A 17975-nucleotide genomic window follows, 5' to 3' on the forward strand; every position below is an offset into this window, starting at 1 on the left:
CAGCGCTTCCTTGATCGTCTGACTCGCCCAAATGATGGCCAAAGAAGCAGCGTCTCACTCAGCGATTGCGCCTATCGCGATGCCTGCTATGGCGCATGCAGGTACGGGCAAAGGCCTTTTATGTGGAAGTCACAGCCCTGCTATTTTTCGCACTTATTTAAATACCTGGTCTCCCTGGCTGCCCCCGCGTTCAATGAGTTCTTGGTTTGACATAACCCTGAAGCATACTTCTGCCAAGTGGCTGCCCGTTTGATTGAGATCTGACCGCCAAGAGCATCAGAAGCTTGTACTCCAAAAGAAATATATGGCAAAATCTCAACAACCCGAACAACATGGACATGATCCGGCAGAAGACACAGGAGACTGAGGAAGAGCGACAGGCTCGTGCTGCTGGGGACTTCCTTCGCATTGAACGATACCTCCCCAGCCGACGGGCTACCGCACGGGTCACTGCCATATTACGCTTTGCGTCGTCCTTCCTGGGACAGAACGATACCTTGGCGCAGCCTGCACACCCTCGTCAGAATACGGTCTGGCTGCTCGATAATACCGCCTACCGACCAGTGCACCCGTATCCTCACAAGATACAGCCATGGCAGGTCGATGTCATTGCATGTGTCTTCATGGCTCATGGCCGGCAAGATATCTCTAAATTCGTTGGGTTGGTTGCAGATGCCATTGGTCTCGATGGAGAAGTGGGCACGGATGAAGAGACGAGAAAGCGAATCGCTCAGCGGCTGCAGCCGTTTATGAGAGAGATTGCGCCTGCTAGAGTCATGACTTTAGAGGTGCCCCTCCCTTGCGGCAACATACACAAGCACAGGCTAGGTCCAACAGACAGCAATGGCATCAGCAGCCAAACAGTGCTTATAGGCGCTCATGATATGGAGGATGGGACCATCGTCAAACCCTACCTGGAAGGCTGGGACCGCAGTGTGTCGATGAATACTGTTTTTGCTTCTCCTGAAGGTTGGCTAGTCATTTCGGACGTTGATGATACTATCAAATACACACAGACTCCCGACGCCATTGGCATTCTCCGCACGACCTTTGCGGAAGAGCCGAAACCGATTGCGGGGATGCCAGAGTTGTACGCTCATATCCAGAGACAGCTTACGCCAACGTGGTTCTACGTGTCAGCTTCGCCGTACAACCTCTATCCTTTTCTCCAGCGTTTTCTCCATTCAAGTTATAGTCCCGGAACCCTGATCCTCCGAGACAACTCCTGGATGGGCCTGAGCGGATTGCTGAAATCATTTACCCAGGACACCCAGGCATACAAAGTCGAGCAGATGGACAAAATACACCGGTGGTTCCCGCAGCGGAAGATCCTCTGCGTCGGTGACTCGACCCAAAGTGACCCAGAGGCGTATGCGGAGATATACAAGAAGTACAAAGGCTGGATCTATGCCATCTTCATCAGGAAAGTGATCGATGTGGCGCACATGGAGGAGAAGAATTCAGCAGAAAGGTTCGAAAAGGCCTTTGAAGGTGTCCCGAGAGATATCTGGAAAGTATTCGAGTCTCCCGAAGGATTGTATGGGCTTGTGGATGACTTGACCAAATGAGACAACTCTGGCTTGGTAACAGGAGTCCCGAGTTTTTATGCGAGAGAGTGATGAGTTTTGCGATAATCCAGCTCTGGCTGATTCAACGGTATGGAAAACCTCGGTTTGTGTTGGGTGTACAGTACATCGACTGGAATTGTATACGGAGTTGGGGTTGAATGGCGCGATTGGTCTTTGCTTGATGGTTACGAATGGTGAAGCGAGACATGCCTATTTGGGTAAAAAAATTATGAAAATCTACAAAAATCTATAAGAGGTTCGTTCACCTTATCTGGATACTGCACTTTAACAGAGTGAGCTGGGTGAGTTGGAAGATCAGTTCTCCTAACGATTCGCTCACTCATGTAACCCCGCTTGAGATCATACTTTCCTTGCTCCTGCTCCCAGCAAAATGCTGAGATGTATATAGCATGCAAGAAAATGTGAAGGCGACAGTAGGCCCTTCAGCGTTGCAAGGACTATCTATGTAGCAGCCAAGGTGGAGATGAAGATTGGTGAGGGTTGAAATTACGTCTCTCTTGGGCTCTGAGAAGGGATTTTCCGGTATGTGTATTTTTGATTTTTATGTCTTTGCTCATCGACTCTACGTGGTAGCTGGAATGATTTTCATACTACTATTGTCATGTGTATCTGTTCTGTTCAGTTTACTTCAGGTATTCCGGGATCTCTTTTTCCAAGTAATATTTCGGTGACAAGATCCCAGGTTCAAGCCGACTGAGTTTTGTTTGAAATTTCTTTTCATCTCTCTCTCTCTCTCTCGCAAGAAAAACGAATAATTTCTCTGTTTGCCCGCATAGATCCCTGCCAAAACGACCACATTCCAAATAAAGTACGGTTGATATGAAACCTTAAAAAAGGTAAAAAGGAAGGCCGGGGGTCAGCCGGGATTCGAACCCGGGACCTCGCGCATAATGGAATTTAGTTTTCCCGAAGCGCGAATCATACCCCTAGACCACTGACCCGACACTTGATTTTTCCGCAAAAAAATATTTTTCTAAGCTTGCCGCGCTATCAACGCTCAACTAATAGAACGAGATAGTCGATGGGGTGCCCCATTTACTTTTGCTCGGTAGGTAACGGTACGTACAGTAGTTTAGTTTCTTCTGTGTTTTCTGGTTGAGAATTTGAGTTCTGCTATTTTTTCGTCGGCTTTTTTTGTGATTTCTTCCGAGATTCTATTGCACGCCTTATTTGCATAAAATATCTCAAAAAATCATTGTTGTAGGCGTGAAACGAGAACTCTACTCACTCACTCAGCGCTTACCCGTTAATCGTATCCCATAAGGTAGGATTCTACTGTAGGTTGAATCAATCCTGTATGTCTTTCCTTTCCTGTAGAATCCTTAAATTGAAGAAGATGGAGTTAGCCCCATGATTTTGAAGCGAGTCCTAGCACAAAGTTTAAATATGAGGTCCTCATCCTGTAAATTAAGCATGCAAGTGGGCCACGCCATTAGGACAAGCCCGTCCCTTATTGAGGCGTTATTAAAACCCTTTGGCTGTTAGCTTAAGTACGTAGGCAACGATCCAGGGTCCTGGAGGTTTCTCTCTACTTCACTTGTCCAGGAGACATTTGCTAATGACTATTATCTAGAGACCAGACCACATTTCCACCTGCAATTTATTTACACCTAATCAACTGAAAAGTGCCTATTCCATCAGCTACAAATTATCAATTTTTCCGGCTAGCTACCTAAATTTCAATTCCTATCTAATCGAAGCCATCCGTCCAATTCAACCCCACCTTTACCCCATTATTACACTAAGTTAGACACCTATTATTATCTCTTGACAATAATGGCAAGCGAGGAGGAATTCCTCAAATGGGGTCAGCAGCCATTTGACCTTTTCCTTCTGGTAGGTCACCCATACAACTCTGGGGAACATGAATGGGTGATACCAAGGACTTTTCTATTCAGAAACGATGGAACAAAGACTCCCCCGAGTCTTATCGCCAGCAGGCATCTCGTCTGGCGATGGAATATGTCCAGATGGGTGTACAGGGAAGAGAGGTTTGAAATGAATCCCCCCCTCTCATTTCCTTTTCGAAACTGGCCCTTTTTTTTGTAAAAAATGGGTTGACAAAAAGAAATATAAAAACAGCCCTACCGTCTCGCAATCCAAAACAAGCAACTCGCCTCTCCAACCCCGGACGAGATCGAAACCATCCCGAAACCCTTCCAGACGGACCAGGAGCGGTGATTGACGACACACTTCAACAACAAGGACGGAATAGACCGCTGGGTCTGACTCCGAACATGCTACACTCCAGGTTCTGATGCCCGCAACGAGAGACTACTGGCCACAGTCGACCTGAATCTGATCACAAATTGTGACTATAACAATGACAGGGAATGTCTCCTATCCGATCCGTCTCTATACAACTACGGATCCTGCGAATGGCACAAGATCTTCGAGCCTCTCCCACAACTGATAATCCCCCACAGCCCAGCGGGCCATTACCTCCAGGGCCTAAGAGAAGCCAGGAACGAAGCGATCCGCGAATTCGAAGACGATGAGGTCGACGAGATTGATTACGTACCTGTCTACACGGCCGCGGTGGTGAATTGGATCTTCATCGAGGATGAGCAGACGCTTTTCGGAGGAGAAGATGGAAATGGAAATGGATATGGTACGCTCCGTGTGGTGTTTTTCGACGACTGCGGCCGCGTGGTCTGGGAGGAGTGGAGGGCGATTGCGGATGCGGATTTTTGCGGGCTGTACTTCGATGGGTCGATCTGGGACTGGTTCGCGGAGGGGTTTGATGAGCGGTTGTTGGGACAGAGTTATCGGGAAGATGGTGTTTGTGGGCCGCCTTATCGGAGGGAGGGTTGATCGATCAGACAATTTGGATGGCCGTGATTGTCATATCTCTTTTTTTTATATCAAGTGAAAGTCCAGTCCTCTATTGTAGCTTACTATGTAGGTACAGTTTCGGAGTAACCGCGGGACCTTTGCGATACACCTTATCGGGTGCTTGATATGGAAAACGAAAGACGCCCGTAAAACAGCCTCACCAGTACTGCTGATCATTATTTTCAGTATCAAGCTAACAGCTACTCAGACTCTACTTGTAAGTCAAATCCTGATCTCGATGCGGACGGAAAGTTGTCTTGTGGCGGGCTGACCTAAGCATGCAGGTCAGTAAACTACGTCAACGTTAGGAAATCCGGGGAAAGCCTACTACTATCATCATATCATCTGTAACCTCTATATACCAGTCCATGTCTTAGTTCCAAGAATTCAGCAGGGAATTCAGTTATAACAATGACACATCTATTCGACGACGACGATCCTGGTTTTCTCTTGTCTGATTTTTTATTCCTATTTTAATATTTGTCTATGCAGGTCGGATGATTATTCCTATGACGTGAAAACCCAGCAAGTGTTCAGGTGAAATGCTCCATGTAGCATTTATCCATATCTATCAATTCAGTCTATACAGACAAGCAGGCCAACTAAGGACCTGGTTGGAGATAATCGACGGTGGCTGAGCAATTCATTTATACCTACCTGCTTTACATACATTTTATATCCTTGCATACGCAGTACCTACAAGCAAGCAAGCAAGCAACAATGACCGAAGAAAACTTTGTCCCGGAGAACATGCAAGCTCTCCACCTCCCTCCTCTCGACTACGACCCGAAGAAACCCCCCGGCGCTCGCCCCCTGATGTACGAAACGGGCTACCCAGCACCCGTCCCGTCACCGACCCAATACCTCCTCAAAGTCCAGACGGCCTCCTTCACCCGCGATGAGCTCAACCGGCCAGAGACGCTCCGCCGGCGGGCCGCGATCCCTGCGCACGCGATGTGCGGCCAGGTGATCTGCACGCCCAACGAGGACCAGTGGAACCAGGACGGGCCCAAGTTCAAGATCGACGACGACGTCTTCGGCCTGCTCAGTTGGGACCGTGACGGCGCGGCCGCGGACTACACGCTGGCGACGGAGAACGAGCTCGCGTTCAAGCCGAAGAACATTACCGCTGCGGAGGCGGCGTCGATCCCGCTGGGCGCGCTCACGGCGTGGCAGGCGTTCTTCCGACACGGGGGGTTGGATCCGTACGAGACGAGCGGGCTATCCGGCAGGGCTGAGACCGACGGGGCCTTTGGAGGCAGCGGCGGCGGTCATGGTAGTAGTAACAGTCCCCTACGAGTCCTCGTCACCAACGCCTGGGAGAGCGACGTTGGAGTGCATGCGATCCGACTCCTCCGGTCCCGAACCCTCTTCCCCAACACTAGGGTCTGGATCTGCGGGACGTGCTCCCTGCCAGGCCACGCGGCGAACATCCACACCCAGCTCGGCGCCGACGCGGTCATCGACTACACCTCGTACCCGGACGCCACGGAAGCATTTCTCGAGAATGGCTGGAGCCCCGTAGATATAGTCCTCGACTGTATTGGCGGGGACACGCTCCGACAGGTGCACTCTCCCGCCGTGGTGAAAGATGGCGGCGTTGTGTTGAGTATCTGCCAGTCGGTCCCCGACGGGAACGAGAAGGCGGCAAAAGAGTGGGAAGCGGCGAAAGCGGAAATACGCAATCGGAAGCTAACCAGTAAATTCTTCGACGTCGAGCCGGAGGGGAAGGCGTTGGCGTGGATCGGACAATTGGTGGAGAAGGGGGAGGTGAGAGGCAATATCGATTTCGTAGAGGATCTGCTCAGGGGGAGGGAGGCGATGCTGCGGATGGAGGAGAAGAGGTCCAGTGGAAGGATTGTGCTGAGAGCCAATTGATGTCTCCTTTTCCTGTCTTCGACTCGTGTAAGCTGGAAAATCGCAAGGTCAAGATAGGAAAACCCCACTTCTGATATCCTGAAATAAGACCAATCAATGGATTTTTGTGAAAAATGGAAAATATGAAAAATAGTGAGAAGAACAGAACATAACCCTGAAGGAAGTAGTATCTGGAGCCATCTACATGCTCCAAGCACCTAATCCAAGATAGATATCTGAACTCCAGAATTCGACCTAGCAAAATGGAAGCCAATTTTCAAATTTATCAATTTATTCGATTGATAAGTAAATTAAAACATGTCCAGAAAGAAAAAAAGGAAAAAAGTAAAACAAATAAATAAACAAACAAACACAGACAGGTAGCTCAACCTAGTTGAACGGGACCCGATAGGTTGGGTTAGGAGGTAGGTAGCAAGGCAATTCTTCATCAGGATATAAAAAAACCAAAATGCAGAAAAGACACCGAAAAAGGAAAAGCGCAAATGAAAATGCCACCTAGATCCAGATGACAACTGAACGGAGACGTTCTGTATCTCAGCCTCCATTTCAGCCTCTGCAGACGATGGCCCAAACCACACAAATCTGCTCATTCTCTCGGCGACATCACCAAGGTAGACAGACTATCTAGTCCCTTATATCGCAAGAGATAAGTGGTCTGGGGCCTTTGTTTTCTTCCACTGTCTTTTCGTCCGCTTCGTTGTCACACGGGTCCGGTTTAGGCTCCTGTCACGTGCACTCTATATCACACGTCCTTGCTCATGTAAACTAAGGGGATTAGTACCTCTGTCGAGGATCGGAATGGGAGGGAAAAGAAGAGGTCGGCAAAGAAGAGCCAATATGATCTCATATCATGATGCTTTTTAAGAATGGCGTTTAAAGGAGAAAGAGAACCACCGCCCAGTTCCAACCCATCTTGCTATTGAGACCCATATCGCGAGAAGTTAGGTAAAGGATCCAGATCTCTTATCAGCTTCCAGGCACCGAAATATAAAGGAGAAAGGAAGGAATGGGGAAATCGTAGGATGAAGGACACCGTTCAAAGTAGGGAATCAAGTCTGGTGAAAACGCTCAAACATGCCGCGACGACCTGGTTAAGTTAGCATCTGGAGTCTCCACGGCCAGCGGTGGTTCTAGGAACGAAAGAACGAAGAGCATACCTCCAGCTGAAGTTCCCTATCCTTCGCCTTATTAACCTCATCGTTGATGACCTGCGCCAGGTTGGCTCCGATCCCCTGAGAGCCACCTGTCCTCCGGGCAAATGGCCATTGCGAGTACTCAGCGAGCAACTCGTCCACCTGTGCAAATGCTCTCTCGCGAGCCTCATGACTCATTGTGACCAGCGCATTCTCGAGCACATTGGCTGCGTAGGCAGCGCACACCATCGTAACCGACCGGAGATATCTGAATTCCACGTCCTCAGGCAGCCATGAGCTGGCGGGTATGATCACGGTGCGATTGCTGCAGATGTTGCGGACTCGTCGGTGGAGTTCCTCCTTGGCGCCTCCATCGGCAACAGGGTGTGTGGCCATGTCGAAGAGCAGGAAGTTGCGCTTCTCGGTGCGGAGGATGCCCTTATCGACGAGGCCCTTGGCGAGACGCTCACGCACTTGCTTGAGCTGGTAGCCGATCTTCATCAGGTTCCACGTTTCACCTAACAGTAATTTGCTATGTCAGATACGCGGCTCTTCAGAAGGACAGATATCCTTAAGTTGAGGAGTCTCCGTACCGCTCATGAGGTCAATCCAGGAGCTGACGCTCATCTTCTCACTCGACTTCATCATCTTCAGCGCCTCGTCCAGCAAGACTTCTCCTGTAAGTGTGTCGTCGATAACCTCGATCACCCGATCGGCGAGCGGAAACCGCCGTCGCGACGAGTCCTTCTGCATGCTTATCCGGCCCCGGAACGCGAGTTCGATCACGATGCATCCTCGTAAGGCGTAAGAGATGTTCTCGTTCCAGAAAGATAGGTAACCCTACAATAACAAAATCAACCACAAACGTCAGCTGGCGCAAGTCCGGCGTAATGCTGGAGATAGGCGCTACCTGTTTGTCTTTGAGCCCGAGGAGCAGCACTTCCTCCATCAGCGTCAGCTTGGGCTGTTTGGTCCGTTCCTCATTCTCACTGATATCCCGCGGGTCGAATGCGATCTTATGGCCATTTTCTGAGTCCGTGAACGAGGTCTCCGGCACTCGACTGTCATATGAAGAGCCGTTCTTGAGGGTGGGGGATGACACTCGGCTGCCGTCGGTGTCGTCTCCGCCAGCAACTCGACCGCCTCCTCTTCGGCGAGTCAAGCCACCGGCTGAGGCCATGAGGAAGCAGGTTTCGTCGTCGGGGTGATTCTTATGAAGAACGGCGGGGAGGACTCAGGAGTCGACAGGAGTAGCTGGCGTGAGAAGCATGGGATTGGGGAGAGGCTAGGCTCGCGACGGGCACGGGAAGTCTCTTTAGGGCGGAATTCGTCAGAGTTGGGCGGTAGCAGGAGATGTAGACAGATTGTCGAAGAGCAGAGCTGCACACAGCAGTGCCGTGTTCACAGCGTTCCTGAAACGTGAAGAGACTCGAGCTGTTCGAAACTATCGGAGGTCCTCGTGTCTTGGGAAATAATGGATCAGGCTCGCTAAGCTGTTTGCCTGACGGCCTTAGCGCCGGGGCCCAGTTCACGTTCCAATCTCCTTAAGCTCCGTACCAGGTAGACAAGTAACATCAGATAAACGAGGCGTCTTTAGATATAAACCCGATTTTATCTGTTTTTCTAGTAGTAATCCGTCCAGTACATGATTTTATGTTTGGATTTGCGAGGGCAGCTAGGAGTGGTATCTTCCGATACCGCAGATCGCGTCACGCGCAACACTGAGTTGATACTCGACCTTGTTTCTCAGGAATGGACGACTTGATTTTCATTCAGGGAAGAAACAATTACTGCTTACTCGTATCCAGAGCCTGGTTCCTACGCGTATTACAGCGGAACAGCAGATAGCGTGCGTAGCAGACGTCATGTCCCCCAGAGCATGAGCGGCGGGGAGAAGAAAACGTAAGTTACCAGATCGTCTATTGTTCTATGGTAACTGAACCAGAGCGGCAGGGTGAGTCCAACATGTATGAATATGGAAGTTCATGTTTGCAGATGATGTACACGATATAATCGAGCGAAGCACCAGCATAGATTAAACGCACAGAGCAGCGCTGGTGGCCGCATGACACTCATGCTCTAGCATTTTTTGCATATATCCACGCCAACGTCTCTCTTCTTTTGACTCTCTAAAACTTGGAAATTCCACGGGCCGCTTAGTGAGCTGTGGTGTTGTCAGTCTACTAGTCCGGCACCTTCGGCTTCAAGAAAGGCAACGCACCATCGGGCTGAGACAGGATGTATTCAACCGCCTTGTCGACTGTTCAAAAATCAGCATATATTCGGAGATGGAGCATATGCATATCACCTACCGCTGTGGATGGCATCGGCCTCCTTGTCTGGGATCTCAATGCTGAACTCCTGTTTCACAAGCGGCATTCAGTATCATGCAAAAAATTTTAGTCTGGAACCGGAGATATGATTGATATTACCTCCTCAATGGCCATCACGACCTCAACAGTGTCCAGACTGTCCAGGCCAAGGTCATTGGTGAAGTGCGAAGTGCCGTTAATCTGGGACCTGAATTAGACGCTTCTTCCCCGGCCACTTTCAAACCAATCCCGCAAGATAGATGCCACAGACCTTGTTAGGATCGGAGACCTATAGACATCGATTTGTCAGCCCCATAAACCACTATCAGAAAGGCACGGACGCAGCGCGCACGAACCTTGTCGAAGTTCTTCAGCAGGTTCACTATCCGGCCCTCAACCTCGTCCTTGGAGAGACCAGCAGGAGCCGAATAGAAACGGATGGCCGGGGTGGTAAAGGCCGGAGCAAATTGAGATGGGCGGACGGCTGGGGAGGTTCTGATCTGGACAGAGAGAGGAGCCCTCACGGCACGAGGCACGGAGGCCCTCAACGAGCGGACGACGGCGGAGCGGAACATGATGACAGCGTGAGGAGGGGGATTCGGGGGATGCTGACGAGACGGGGACGGTGGAGATGGAGAGGAGAAACGATATGTTCTCTTGACTGAAGAGGGTTGCTTGTGGTCGCCGCGGCGTCTGCGGCTCGGGCGTTTTCCCTGGGCCGAGTAAAAACCTGCCCGGCGGCCAATCAGGGTGCGCAAGAAAGGAATGACCTAAGCGGCCATCCACCCGCCCTGCCAGAGCGTTGACGAACGTCCACTTCAACCTCCCCAGATCCAAGCTTGCCGGTCTCCCCCGCTTCCCCCAGATTCTCCTCCACAATGGCCTCCTCCAAGCCCATCGCGAGGCTGGTCGCCTCCCAGCGTCCATCCTCCTCCCTGCTGGCCTCCTCGCTTCGTCTCTCGTCTTCCCTCCGCTCTACTGCCAACTTCTCAACCTCTGTTTCCAGAGCAGCGACCCCATCGGGCCCACCGCCGTCTGGCTTCCGTCTCCCGCCTCCCAAGCGATGGGACCAGAGCGAGGAGTCGTCCCTGGACAAGGCCAGCAAATATTTCCTGCTGGCTGAGCTATTCCGGGGCATGTACGTCGTGCTGGAGCAGTTCTTCAGACCACCGTAAGTGACCCCTGGCGAAATGGTTGAAATCAGCCCCTGTGGGACCAATTGCGGGCGCTATGGGCGTTCTGGAGGAGTAGAAATATCTGCCATCATCAGATTGGCATATGAATTACTAATTTGCACTCTTTGGTCATGTTCAGATACACAATCTACTACCCCTTCGAAAAGGGTCCCATCTCGCCCCGTTTTCGCGGTGAGCACGCCCTGCGCCGCTACCCGTCCGGTGAGGAGCGGTGCATCGCGTGCAAGCTGTGCGAGGCGATCTGTCCCGCGCAGGCTATTACCATCGAAGCTGAAGAGCGTGAGGATGGCAGCCGTCGCACAACCAGATATGATATCGATATGACCAAGTGCATCTACTGTGGATACTGCCAGGAGAGCTGTCCCGTGGATGCCATTGTTGAATGTGAGTGGTTTATATTTTTCTTGATTGGATCGTCTAGTCAGCCAAAGCACGGACGGTCCTGCAACACAGCAACAACACATCGTAGAAAAACACAGTATCATTTTTCTGGAGAAACGAGACTAACATGTATATGAATTTTTTTTCAGCGCCTAATGCTGAATACGCTACTGAAACGCGCGAAGAGCTGCTTTACAACAAGGAGAAGTTGCTGGCCAACGGAGACAAGTGGGAGCCCGAGCTGGCCGCCGCCATCAGAGCGGATGCTCCCTACCGATAAAGCAGATGCATTTCTCTGGCATTATACCCTCATTGAACTCCCTAATCAAGCTATGCAGACGCATACCTAGGAGCCTCGAAAGAAAGAGTCGACGGCTTGCAATTCCCGCACTGTACATAGATTTATTTGCCAACTACATCGCACTATACGCCTAACCTGCATCTGACAGATCCCTGATCACTCCAAAGGAAAAGAGGTTACGTGTTATTATCTTGTTAGAGTTACTGTTAGCAAGCGCAGGCCCTTTTTTTCATTTGTTCCAGACGAGTTAGAATTCCATTGAACTTCCTTCGCTGGAGAAGTCTACTATTCATGGCAACTACATTATTCTTCAAGTACACACCGGCTGTAGAGGCTCAAGCATAAGCAGTTCTCTGACGAGGAAAACTCCAATTGATCACACTAATTGTCCGCTTCTTATGCTTACAATATAATATCGCAAGATGTGAGATCTCGTAAAGAAGAAAATAAAAAACACCAATATTCGCACCTTAACTTCCCACACAAGGTTTCCTCCCATACATCCGGGCCATGCATGTTTGTTTGTCTGACTCTCATCTGTCTCATCACGAAGTGACAGTATACTCTCCGATCATCTTAACTTATTTCTTCTTCCCTCCGACCTTCGCCTTGAAGCTCCCCTCGAACCCAGGCCTCGCCTTGCCCCCCTTCTTGGCACCCTTCTCCTCCTTTCTCTTCCGGATATTCTCCTCGCGCTTCGCCTGCCTCATCTCCTTGCCCTTCTGCACGCCCTCCAGCCGCTCCTTCCACTCCCGCTCGGACTTCTTCTTCGCGGACTCCTTCCGCTTCAGCGCCTTCTTGAGCAAGGAAGTGTCGTCGCGGACGCGCTCGCCGTGCGCGCGCTTCTTAGCGTTCAACCACATGTCCTTCTCCTCGATCTCCTTGCGCTTCTCGGGGTCCATGCTGGCGAGACGGGCCTTTTTGGCCTCGGCGGCTTTCAGGGCCGTTGCCGGGTCCTGGGGTCCGTGGCGCTTCTGGGTATCGAGCAGGGTGGAGAGTGAGGGGTCGACCTGCTGGCCGTCCGCGAAGGTGATGCGGCCGAATGCGTAGTTGTTGTTGGAGCCGGAGCCGGTTGACTCTGCGGGGGAGCGGGGGGATGCGAGCAGCGAGCCCGATCCGCCGGGCGAGAAGCGTCGCGCCATGGCCTCGTCCTTCAGCTTCTGCTCCTGCTCCTTGGCCTTCCGTCGCATCTCCTTCTTGTGCTGTTTGCGCTGTTCGGCCTTTTGTCGTCGGGCTTCGATCAGTTCCTGTCGGTTCCGTGCCGGCTTGCCATTGAGACCGTCCGCATGACGGGCGGCGCGGAGCTCGTCGAGACGTTTCTGGAGACGCTGTCGGAGCTCTTCGGGTGTGGGTTTTAGAGGTTTTGGCTCGTCGGAAGAGGACGATTTTTGTTTTCGTTTTTGGGCGTCTTCATCAGCGGGCACGATGGAGGAAATGGAGGAGCTGCCGGAATGAGGATTAGAGGCGTCGAAGCCGGGGGAGTTTGGTGTTGATGAAGCGGTTGATCCGTGTTCGTCTTGTTCGGGTTTTTCGTTGAGGGAGAATCCCTCGACAGCGGCAACGTCGTCCTCTGCATCTTCGTCATCGCTGTTATCTTCGCGTGGAGGATCCTGCTTGTCAGTGTTCTCTTTCGGTTCCGACTCTTTGGGTATCGATTCGGCGGCAGTAGAGTTCTGCTCTTTCTGCTGTTGCTGTTCTTGCTTCTTCGCCTTCTTTTCGGCTTCCTTGGCTTTCTTCCTCTCTTTCTGAGCGGCTTTCTTCTCTGCCTTCTTTTGCTCCTTCAGCTTTCTCCGCTCTTCAGCCTTTTTCAAGGCCTCCTCGTCCTTCTCTGTGTCCTCTGTTTTCTTCTGCTTCTTGGGCTTCAAGTCGCCTCTCTTCAGACCTTCCAGAGGCTTCTCTGTGCCGAGTTCACTCTCTGACGAAGATTCCCCCTCGCTGTGTTCATCGTCATCCTCGTCACGTTTGCGTTTCCGTGCGTTCTCTTCCATCACATCTTTGGCGGTCTTTGCGGAGTCGGGGTCCAGCTTCGCCCGTTTGGCATTCCGAGCCTGTTCCTTCGTCTGCTTCTTCCGCTGCCATTGGTCCTATTGGAGGATTCACGATCAGCTTTCTTTGAGGAACCAATGCGCCATGCTAGGACGGTTTGTGTTGAGAATCGACCACGTACACTTGTATCCTCTCCGTAGTAGTACTTGGCAGGAATCAGGGACAGCAGACCGTCGAAGGCCTGGGCGTGGCTTCGCAGCCGTTCCTGATGGGCAACTCGTCAACTTCAAAGCCGCATGGGAAAAGGTAGGCTGCGAGCGGATCAAACGAACCTCGATGTCGGCCATTCTCTTCCCCTGTCGCCAGGAGGGTAGGAATTAGATGGAGATCCTGGAAAGCACGGCCGGGACTGCCAACTTGACTTCTGCGGCCCGTGTCTCAGCAATGATCGTACTGTAGTCGTTGCTGAGCCGAAAAGTAGTAACCTGCACGGGACGTAAGCGAGAACTGCGATACACGCATCGAAAAATTTGGGTGGGTGTAAATCTTGGCATGGATTGTTCTCCGCTCGGCTAGTCTCTTAGTGGATTTGTTGGACGGGTTGGTCGGAGCGTCTCACCGCCCGCGTCTACTCCGCAGTCCGCACAATAGAACGGCTTCCACTGTCAAAAGAACCCCAGTCACCCCACACAGAACACAAAAGGCGAAGTGGCATGTGCATTCGCTGTGGATATTATTGACATGTGGAACATACCCAGTGGACCACCTGTTCATCGATGGTCTAGAATATCAATAGCCAGTCTTCCTGTTCAGAGGTGAATGGATGAATGCCCTTAATGTAGGGCATTGATCGATTGAGGGCGTCATCATCTTATTCTTTTGGGGTTCCACAATATGCCAATCTTAAAAGGATTTGTAAATCGGGTCATTAGCTTTGACAGTTTTCTCACATAGTTTTATAGCTTTGATCGAGATGAGATCAGTGCCCTGCTTCCCCAGATAGTAGTACTGGGAACTGTCTTTGTTTCGCTCAATTTGAGATCCGGCAGGAGCTCACTCTAGGTGGGAGACATATGTCTGGTACCCCATGGATGCTTGCGAGCGGAAACTATGGTGGATGATCGGCGGAAATTGCGTTTCAAGCCCTAACAGCACATTGGAGTGAGGTTTCCGGCTAGAGTACAACCAAGTCGGAACGCTCTGTTCATGATTTTTGAATGGACGCCTTGGGATAGTTAAGTTATCTTTCGAGATAACTCATACTTTGTAAGAATACTATTTACTTTCTCAGAATCTCGAGATAAACACTATCAATCAAGTCTTCGGCTCGATCCCGCTATGGGTAATGCCGCTTCGACTTCTAGTTAATTGTGCGGGCAACAATCCTGGCAGTAATCTGGATTGTTTTATAAGCGTGTCCTTTGCCTGTCATCGACCACTATGGCCTGCTGGTTCTTGAAATCGGAGAGTTCACGCACAACTGCTAGACTGTCTGCAAAAGATGTGATATTTCATCAGCGAGCCAGGCTGTAACAAGAAGGGAAAAGTCAAGAACTCAGTTCCTATTATTATCTGTTCCAGATACCAATATATTCCATTCTTAAGCGCATAGCACAGAAGCCGAGACTTGCTGCAGCTACAATAAAAAAGGTGTTAGTCATGTTGCAAAGTTGATCTTGTCATCATATATAGGAGGAGGTTCAGCTAGTGCCGATCATCTGGTCTTAGCAATGAATTAGGCTGTGATGACAACTTCGATGTGACATCCCTTTTGGATAGAAAGGTCCATCAGAATCTTCCATATGGCATCGGGCTCTTTCTATTTGCTCTTATTTCCCACGTCCTCTTCGCGTGTCAAATGGCATACGTATCTGCTGATCTACTGATTTGCAATACTTTGTAAGCGGATTTTGCCAGATTAGGCCTATGTCTGAATAGTAAAAAACTTATTGACGGCTTTCACAGCTTCTGTTATGGGCTCTGTATGAAGTGGTTAGGCCTCATGGGTCCTGCTCTGGACATAAAAAGAATCTGGTCTGATATCAAGATAGGCACAAAAAAGGTAGCCTGAAGATATGCAGTTAGTCTAGTATTCAGGTAGTAAAAGGGAATTGATTGATAGACATATCTGTAAGTATCTTGTTAGACAAATGACAATAATAAAGTCTGCAATATCTACAGTACATATAAGACATGTGGCAGTAGAGGCATACCCCAGCGCCCACCCCCCCCCCCCCGCCTTCAACAGAGCAAACATATATCACCCTTTCGCCATCTCCCCTCAACAGAACCCGGGGCCCCATGGTTCAACTGTCAACGCCCCAGTGCTAACCTGGCAACACAGCGAACTCCCCTGAGAATCACCTCACCATAGAGGCCCCGGGTGCGAATCCTTCCAACATCCGAGGTGCAGCGGTAGAGATATTCATCTCTACCTGCTAATATCAGATGAAGGCTGCTGCTGGCCTGAAGGATCAGTAAAACCCCTGCCCGCCAAAAGCATAGGTTGGGTTTTTGTAGCACCCCTCTCCTACAGAAGGGTGTGAGCTTTTTTTAGGTAGCTGTCAGGGATTCTTTTTGAATGGTAATTTCTTTTTTCCGCTGTGGAGAAGCAGAGAGGGCGTTTCCTGTATGGATGGGTCTTGGTATGATGATCCCAGCATGGGTTTCTGTCATTATTATCTTAGCCAGTCAAAACACCTAGACGGTAATACCCACAGCTCAGTGGCTACCTAGTCGATCGCTGCAGTCGACAAATCAGAAGTACCAGCGTGGATTACATGCTTTAAGGTTATATCACCTCCCTCCCCTACATGTAGTTAGTCGTTAAACCCCACCCACCTACTTTACTCCTGGGACGCGTACAGGACGTAGAACAAGAAAAATACGCAAAAACGCGAGGCATATTTAAGTCTATTGCAAAATAGCTACAAGTAAATATGTTGCCTATGTTGAAATATATTGTGCATGAATCTACTGCCTCAACCCCGCAATCTATTAGCAAATCGACTACAACGATAATGAAAGAGATAATCAAGCAAGTGAGAAAGTTGAAACCTCAGAAGCAATAAGACTGCTTTTAATTGTGCTGTACTAGCAGCCTACATAAAATACCAATGAAGCAGTGAAAGAAGAAATCTATCTAGTAGCGGATTTATATATATATATGCAATCCCCATCCTTTCATTTCATGGCTTTAGAAATACTCCAGAGTAATAGCATACTGATCCTTTAACCTTCTTACAGCAGGTTGCAACCCTCCCGAGACCTTTAAAACCTCCTTATAAAAAGCTGCTATTCTGCTTCGATGGAGATATCCGAGACTTCAGGGTTCGGGCATGTTGAACCCCTGCGGCGTACCTATTTAGGGGGTGGTTATTGAGATGACCTGATACTGCAGGAGTTAACAGATAAATTTTGGTATGCAGATTGACTGTTTATGTTTAATTTCCTACGATACGTAAATTGACACGGAAGGTCTGCCTTATGATATGTGAAGTACCAGGTACCTAGGATATAGGTGTCGCTCACCAATGTCCTTATTCCCGATATCTGACCTTGAAAATAGAGAACTAAACATCTGCATGAAAGAAATATCGCCATGGAAGAGTTTTGAAAGAGAATGCCTGAACGATGGATGATGTTGTTGGTACCTCGTGAAATTTATAGAGAGTTGCACAGAGAAAGTCCCCGCAGCAGCCCTACGATCACGACATCGGTCTAGGATTCTGAAGACTTCCGGAAGATGATTCGGAGTCACGTCTTTCGTCACACGATCCCAGTAGTGTACTTGATTAATGGCATTTCGTCTTCCATCAGACTGTAAGTAGGTACCCGTGCCACCGCCCCAACACCTACCCGTGTTGGTGCGTTGCACCACAACGGAAAATTTCACCACAACGGAAAATTTCTACTATTTTGTCAAATTTCTCAACAAGTAGATTAGTATTTAAATACATTAAATAGCCCATTAATATCGCCTGGATCCTGGCTATCTCCCTGAGTATTTTCAACAGTTTCCGACCGGTCTATAGTGGTGGTTTTTGGCTTTGAAGACTGGCGTTTCCGGACATGGGAAATAATCTTCTTTTGTTCAGCTTCAGCGCGTTCAGCAACCTGACGATTTGCATCTTTAACTGTCAATGGCCCTATAGTAGGGATTCTTCTGCGAGATCTCTGAGAGTTTGGAGCGCGTGCACGCTCTAGATGTTGAGAGATATCGCTTTGAAGTTGGGCTGTCAATTCAGCCGTTTGTATAGCACTTTGAAAGACTCGGTCAAGACGGCGTGTAAAGCTTTGATCAAGGCTAGGATTTTCATTGACAAACTTATCCAGCTTCTGAATGCTCCGTCGCAGTGTACAAA

The 17975-nt window shown here is 49.8% G+C and overlaps 7 protein-coding genes and 1 non-coding gene across 8 annotated transcripts; 4 read left to right on the forward strand and 4 right to left on the reverse strand.

The window, feature by feature from the left end:
• Nucleotides 1-332: 332 nt before the first annotated feature.
• On the forward strand, nt 333-1568 carry VTN00DRAFT_1519 (uncharacterized protein; the record flags this gene model as incomplete). Its single annotated transcript, XM_069427635.1, has 1 exon — nt 333-1568. One exon carries the CDS (start codon nt 333-335, stop codon nt 1566-1568), a length of 1236 nt encoding a protein of 411 aa, XP_069292221.1.
• Nucleotides 1569-2441: 873 nt separating this feature from the next.
• VTN00DRAFT_t30 lies at nt 2442-2530 on the reverse strand. The gene has a single exon. It is a non-coding gene; the product is annotated as a tRNA-Pro (tRNA).
• Nucleotides 2531-3365: 835 nt separating this feature from the next.
• Nucleotides 3366-4403, forward strand: VTN00DRAFT_1520 (uncharacterized protein; the record flags this gene model as incomplete). The annotated part of the gene is made up of 4 exons (XM_069427637.1): nt 3366-3425; nt 3488-3580; nt 3672-3766; nt 3920-4403. 4 exons carry the CDS (start codon nt 3366-3368, stop codon nt 4401-4403), a joined length of 732 nt encoding a protein of 243 aa, XP_069292222.1.
• A 741-nt stretch (nt 4404-5144) lies between these two features.
• Nucleotides 5145-6302, forward strand: VTN00DRAFT_1521 (uncharacterized protein; the record flags this gene model as incomplete). The annotated part of the gene is made up of 1 exon (XM_069427638.1): nt 5145-6302. One exon carries the CDS (start codon nt 5145-5147, stop codon nt 6300-6302), a length of 1158 nt encoding a protein of 385 aa, XP_069292223.1.
• A 1036-nt stretch (nt 6303-7338) lies between these two features.
• Nucleotides 7339-8615, reverse strand: VTN00DRAFT_1522 (uncharacterized protein; the record flags this gene model as incomplete). Its single annotated transcript, XM_069427639.1, has 4 exons — nt 7339-7389; nt 7460-7953; nt 8029-8275; nt 8346-8615. The coding sequence occupies 4 exons, from the start codon at nt 8613-8615 to the stop codon at nt 7339-7341; spliced, it is 1062 nt and encodes a 353-aa protein (XP_069292224.1).
• Nucleotides 8616-9591: 976 nt separating this feature from the next.
• On the reverse strand, nt 9592-10322 carry VTN00DRAFT_1523 (uncharacterized protein; the record flags this gene model as incomplete). Its single annotated transcript, XM_069427640.1, has 6 exons — nt 9592-9599; nt 9657-9695; nt 9748-9796; nt 9868-9948; nt 10019-10036; nt 10104-10322. 6 exons carry the CDS (start codon nt 10320-10322, stop codon nt 9592-9594), a joined length of 414 nt encoding a protein of 137 aa, XP_069292225.1.
• Nucleotides 10323-10625: 303 nt separating this feature from the next.
• VTN00DRAFT_1524 (uncharacterized protein) lies at nt 10626-11604 on the forward strand (the record flags this gene model as incomplete). Its single annotated transcript, XM_069427641.1, has 3 exons — nt 10626-10918; nt 11062-11327; nt 11474-11604. The coding sequence occupies 3 exons, from the start codon at nt 10626-10628 to the stop codon at nt 11602-11604; spliced, it is 690 nt and encodes a 229-aa protein (XP_069292226.1).
• Nucleotides 11605-12206: 602 nt separating this feature from the next.
• On the reverse strand, nt 12207-13958 carry VTN00DRAFT_1525 (uncharacterized protein; the record flags this gene model as incomplete). Its single annotated transcript, XM_069427642.1, has 3 exons — nt 12207-13709; nt 13793-13876; nt 13944-13958. The coding sequence occupies 3 exons, from the start codon at nt 13956-13958 to the stop codon at nt 12207-12209; spliced, it is 1602 nt and encodes a 533-aa protein (XP_069292227.1).
• Nucleotides 13959-17975: the final 4017 nt, after the last annotated feature.

This window comes from Thermoascus crustaceus, assembly GCF_041956765.1.
Source record: "Thermoascus crustaceus strain CBS 181.67 unplaced genomic scaffold VTN00scaffold_1, whole genome shotgun sequence".
Taxonomy (NCBI): domain Eukaryota; kingdom Fungi; phylum Ascomycota; class Eurotiomycetes; order Eurotiales; family Thermoascaceae; genus Thermoascus; species Thermoascus crustaceus.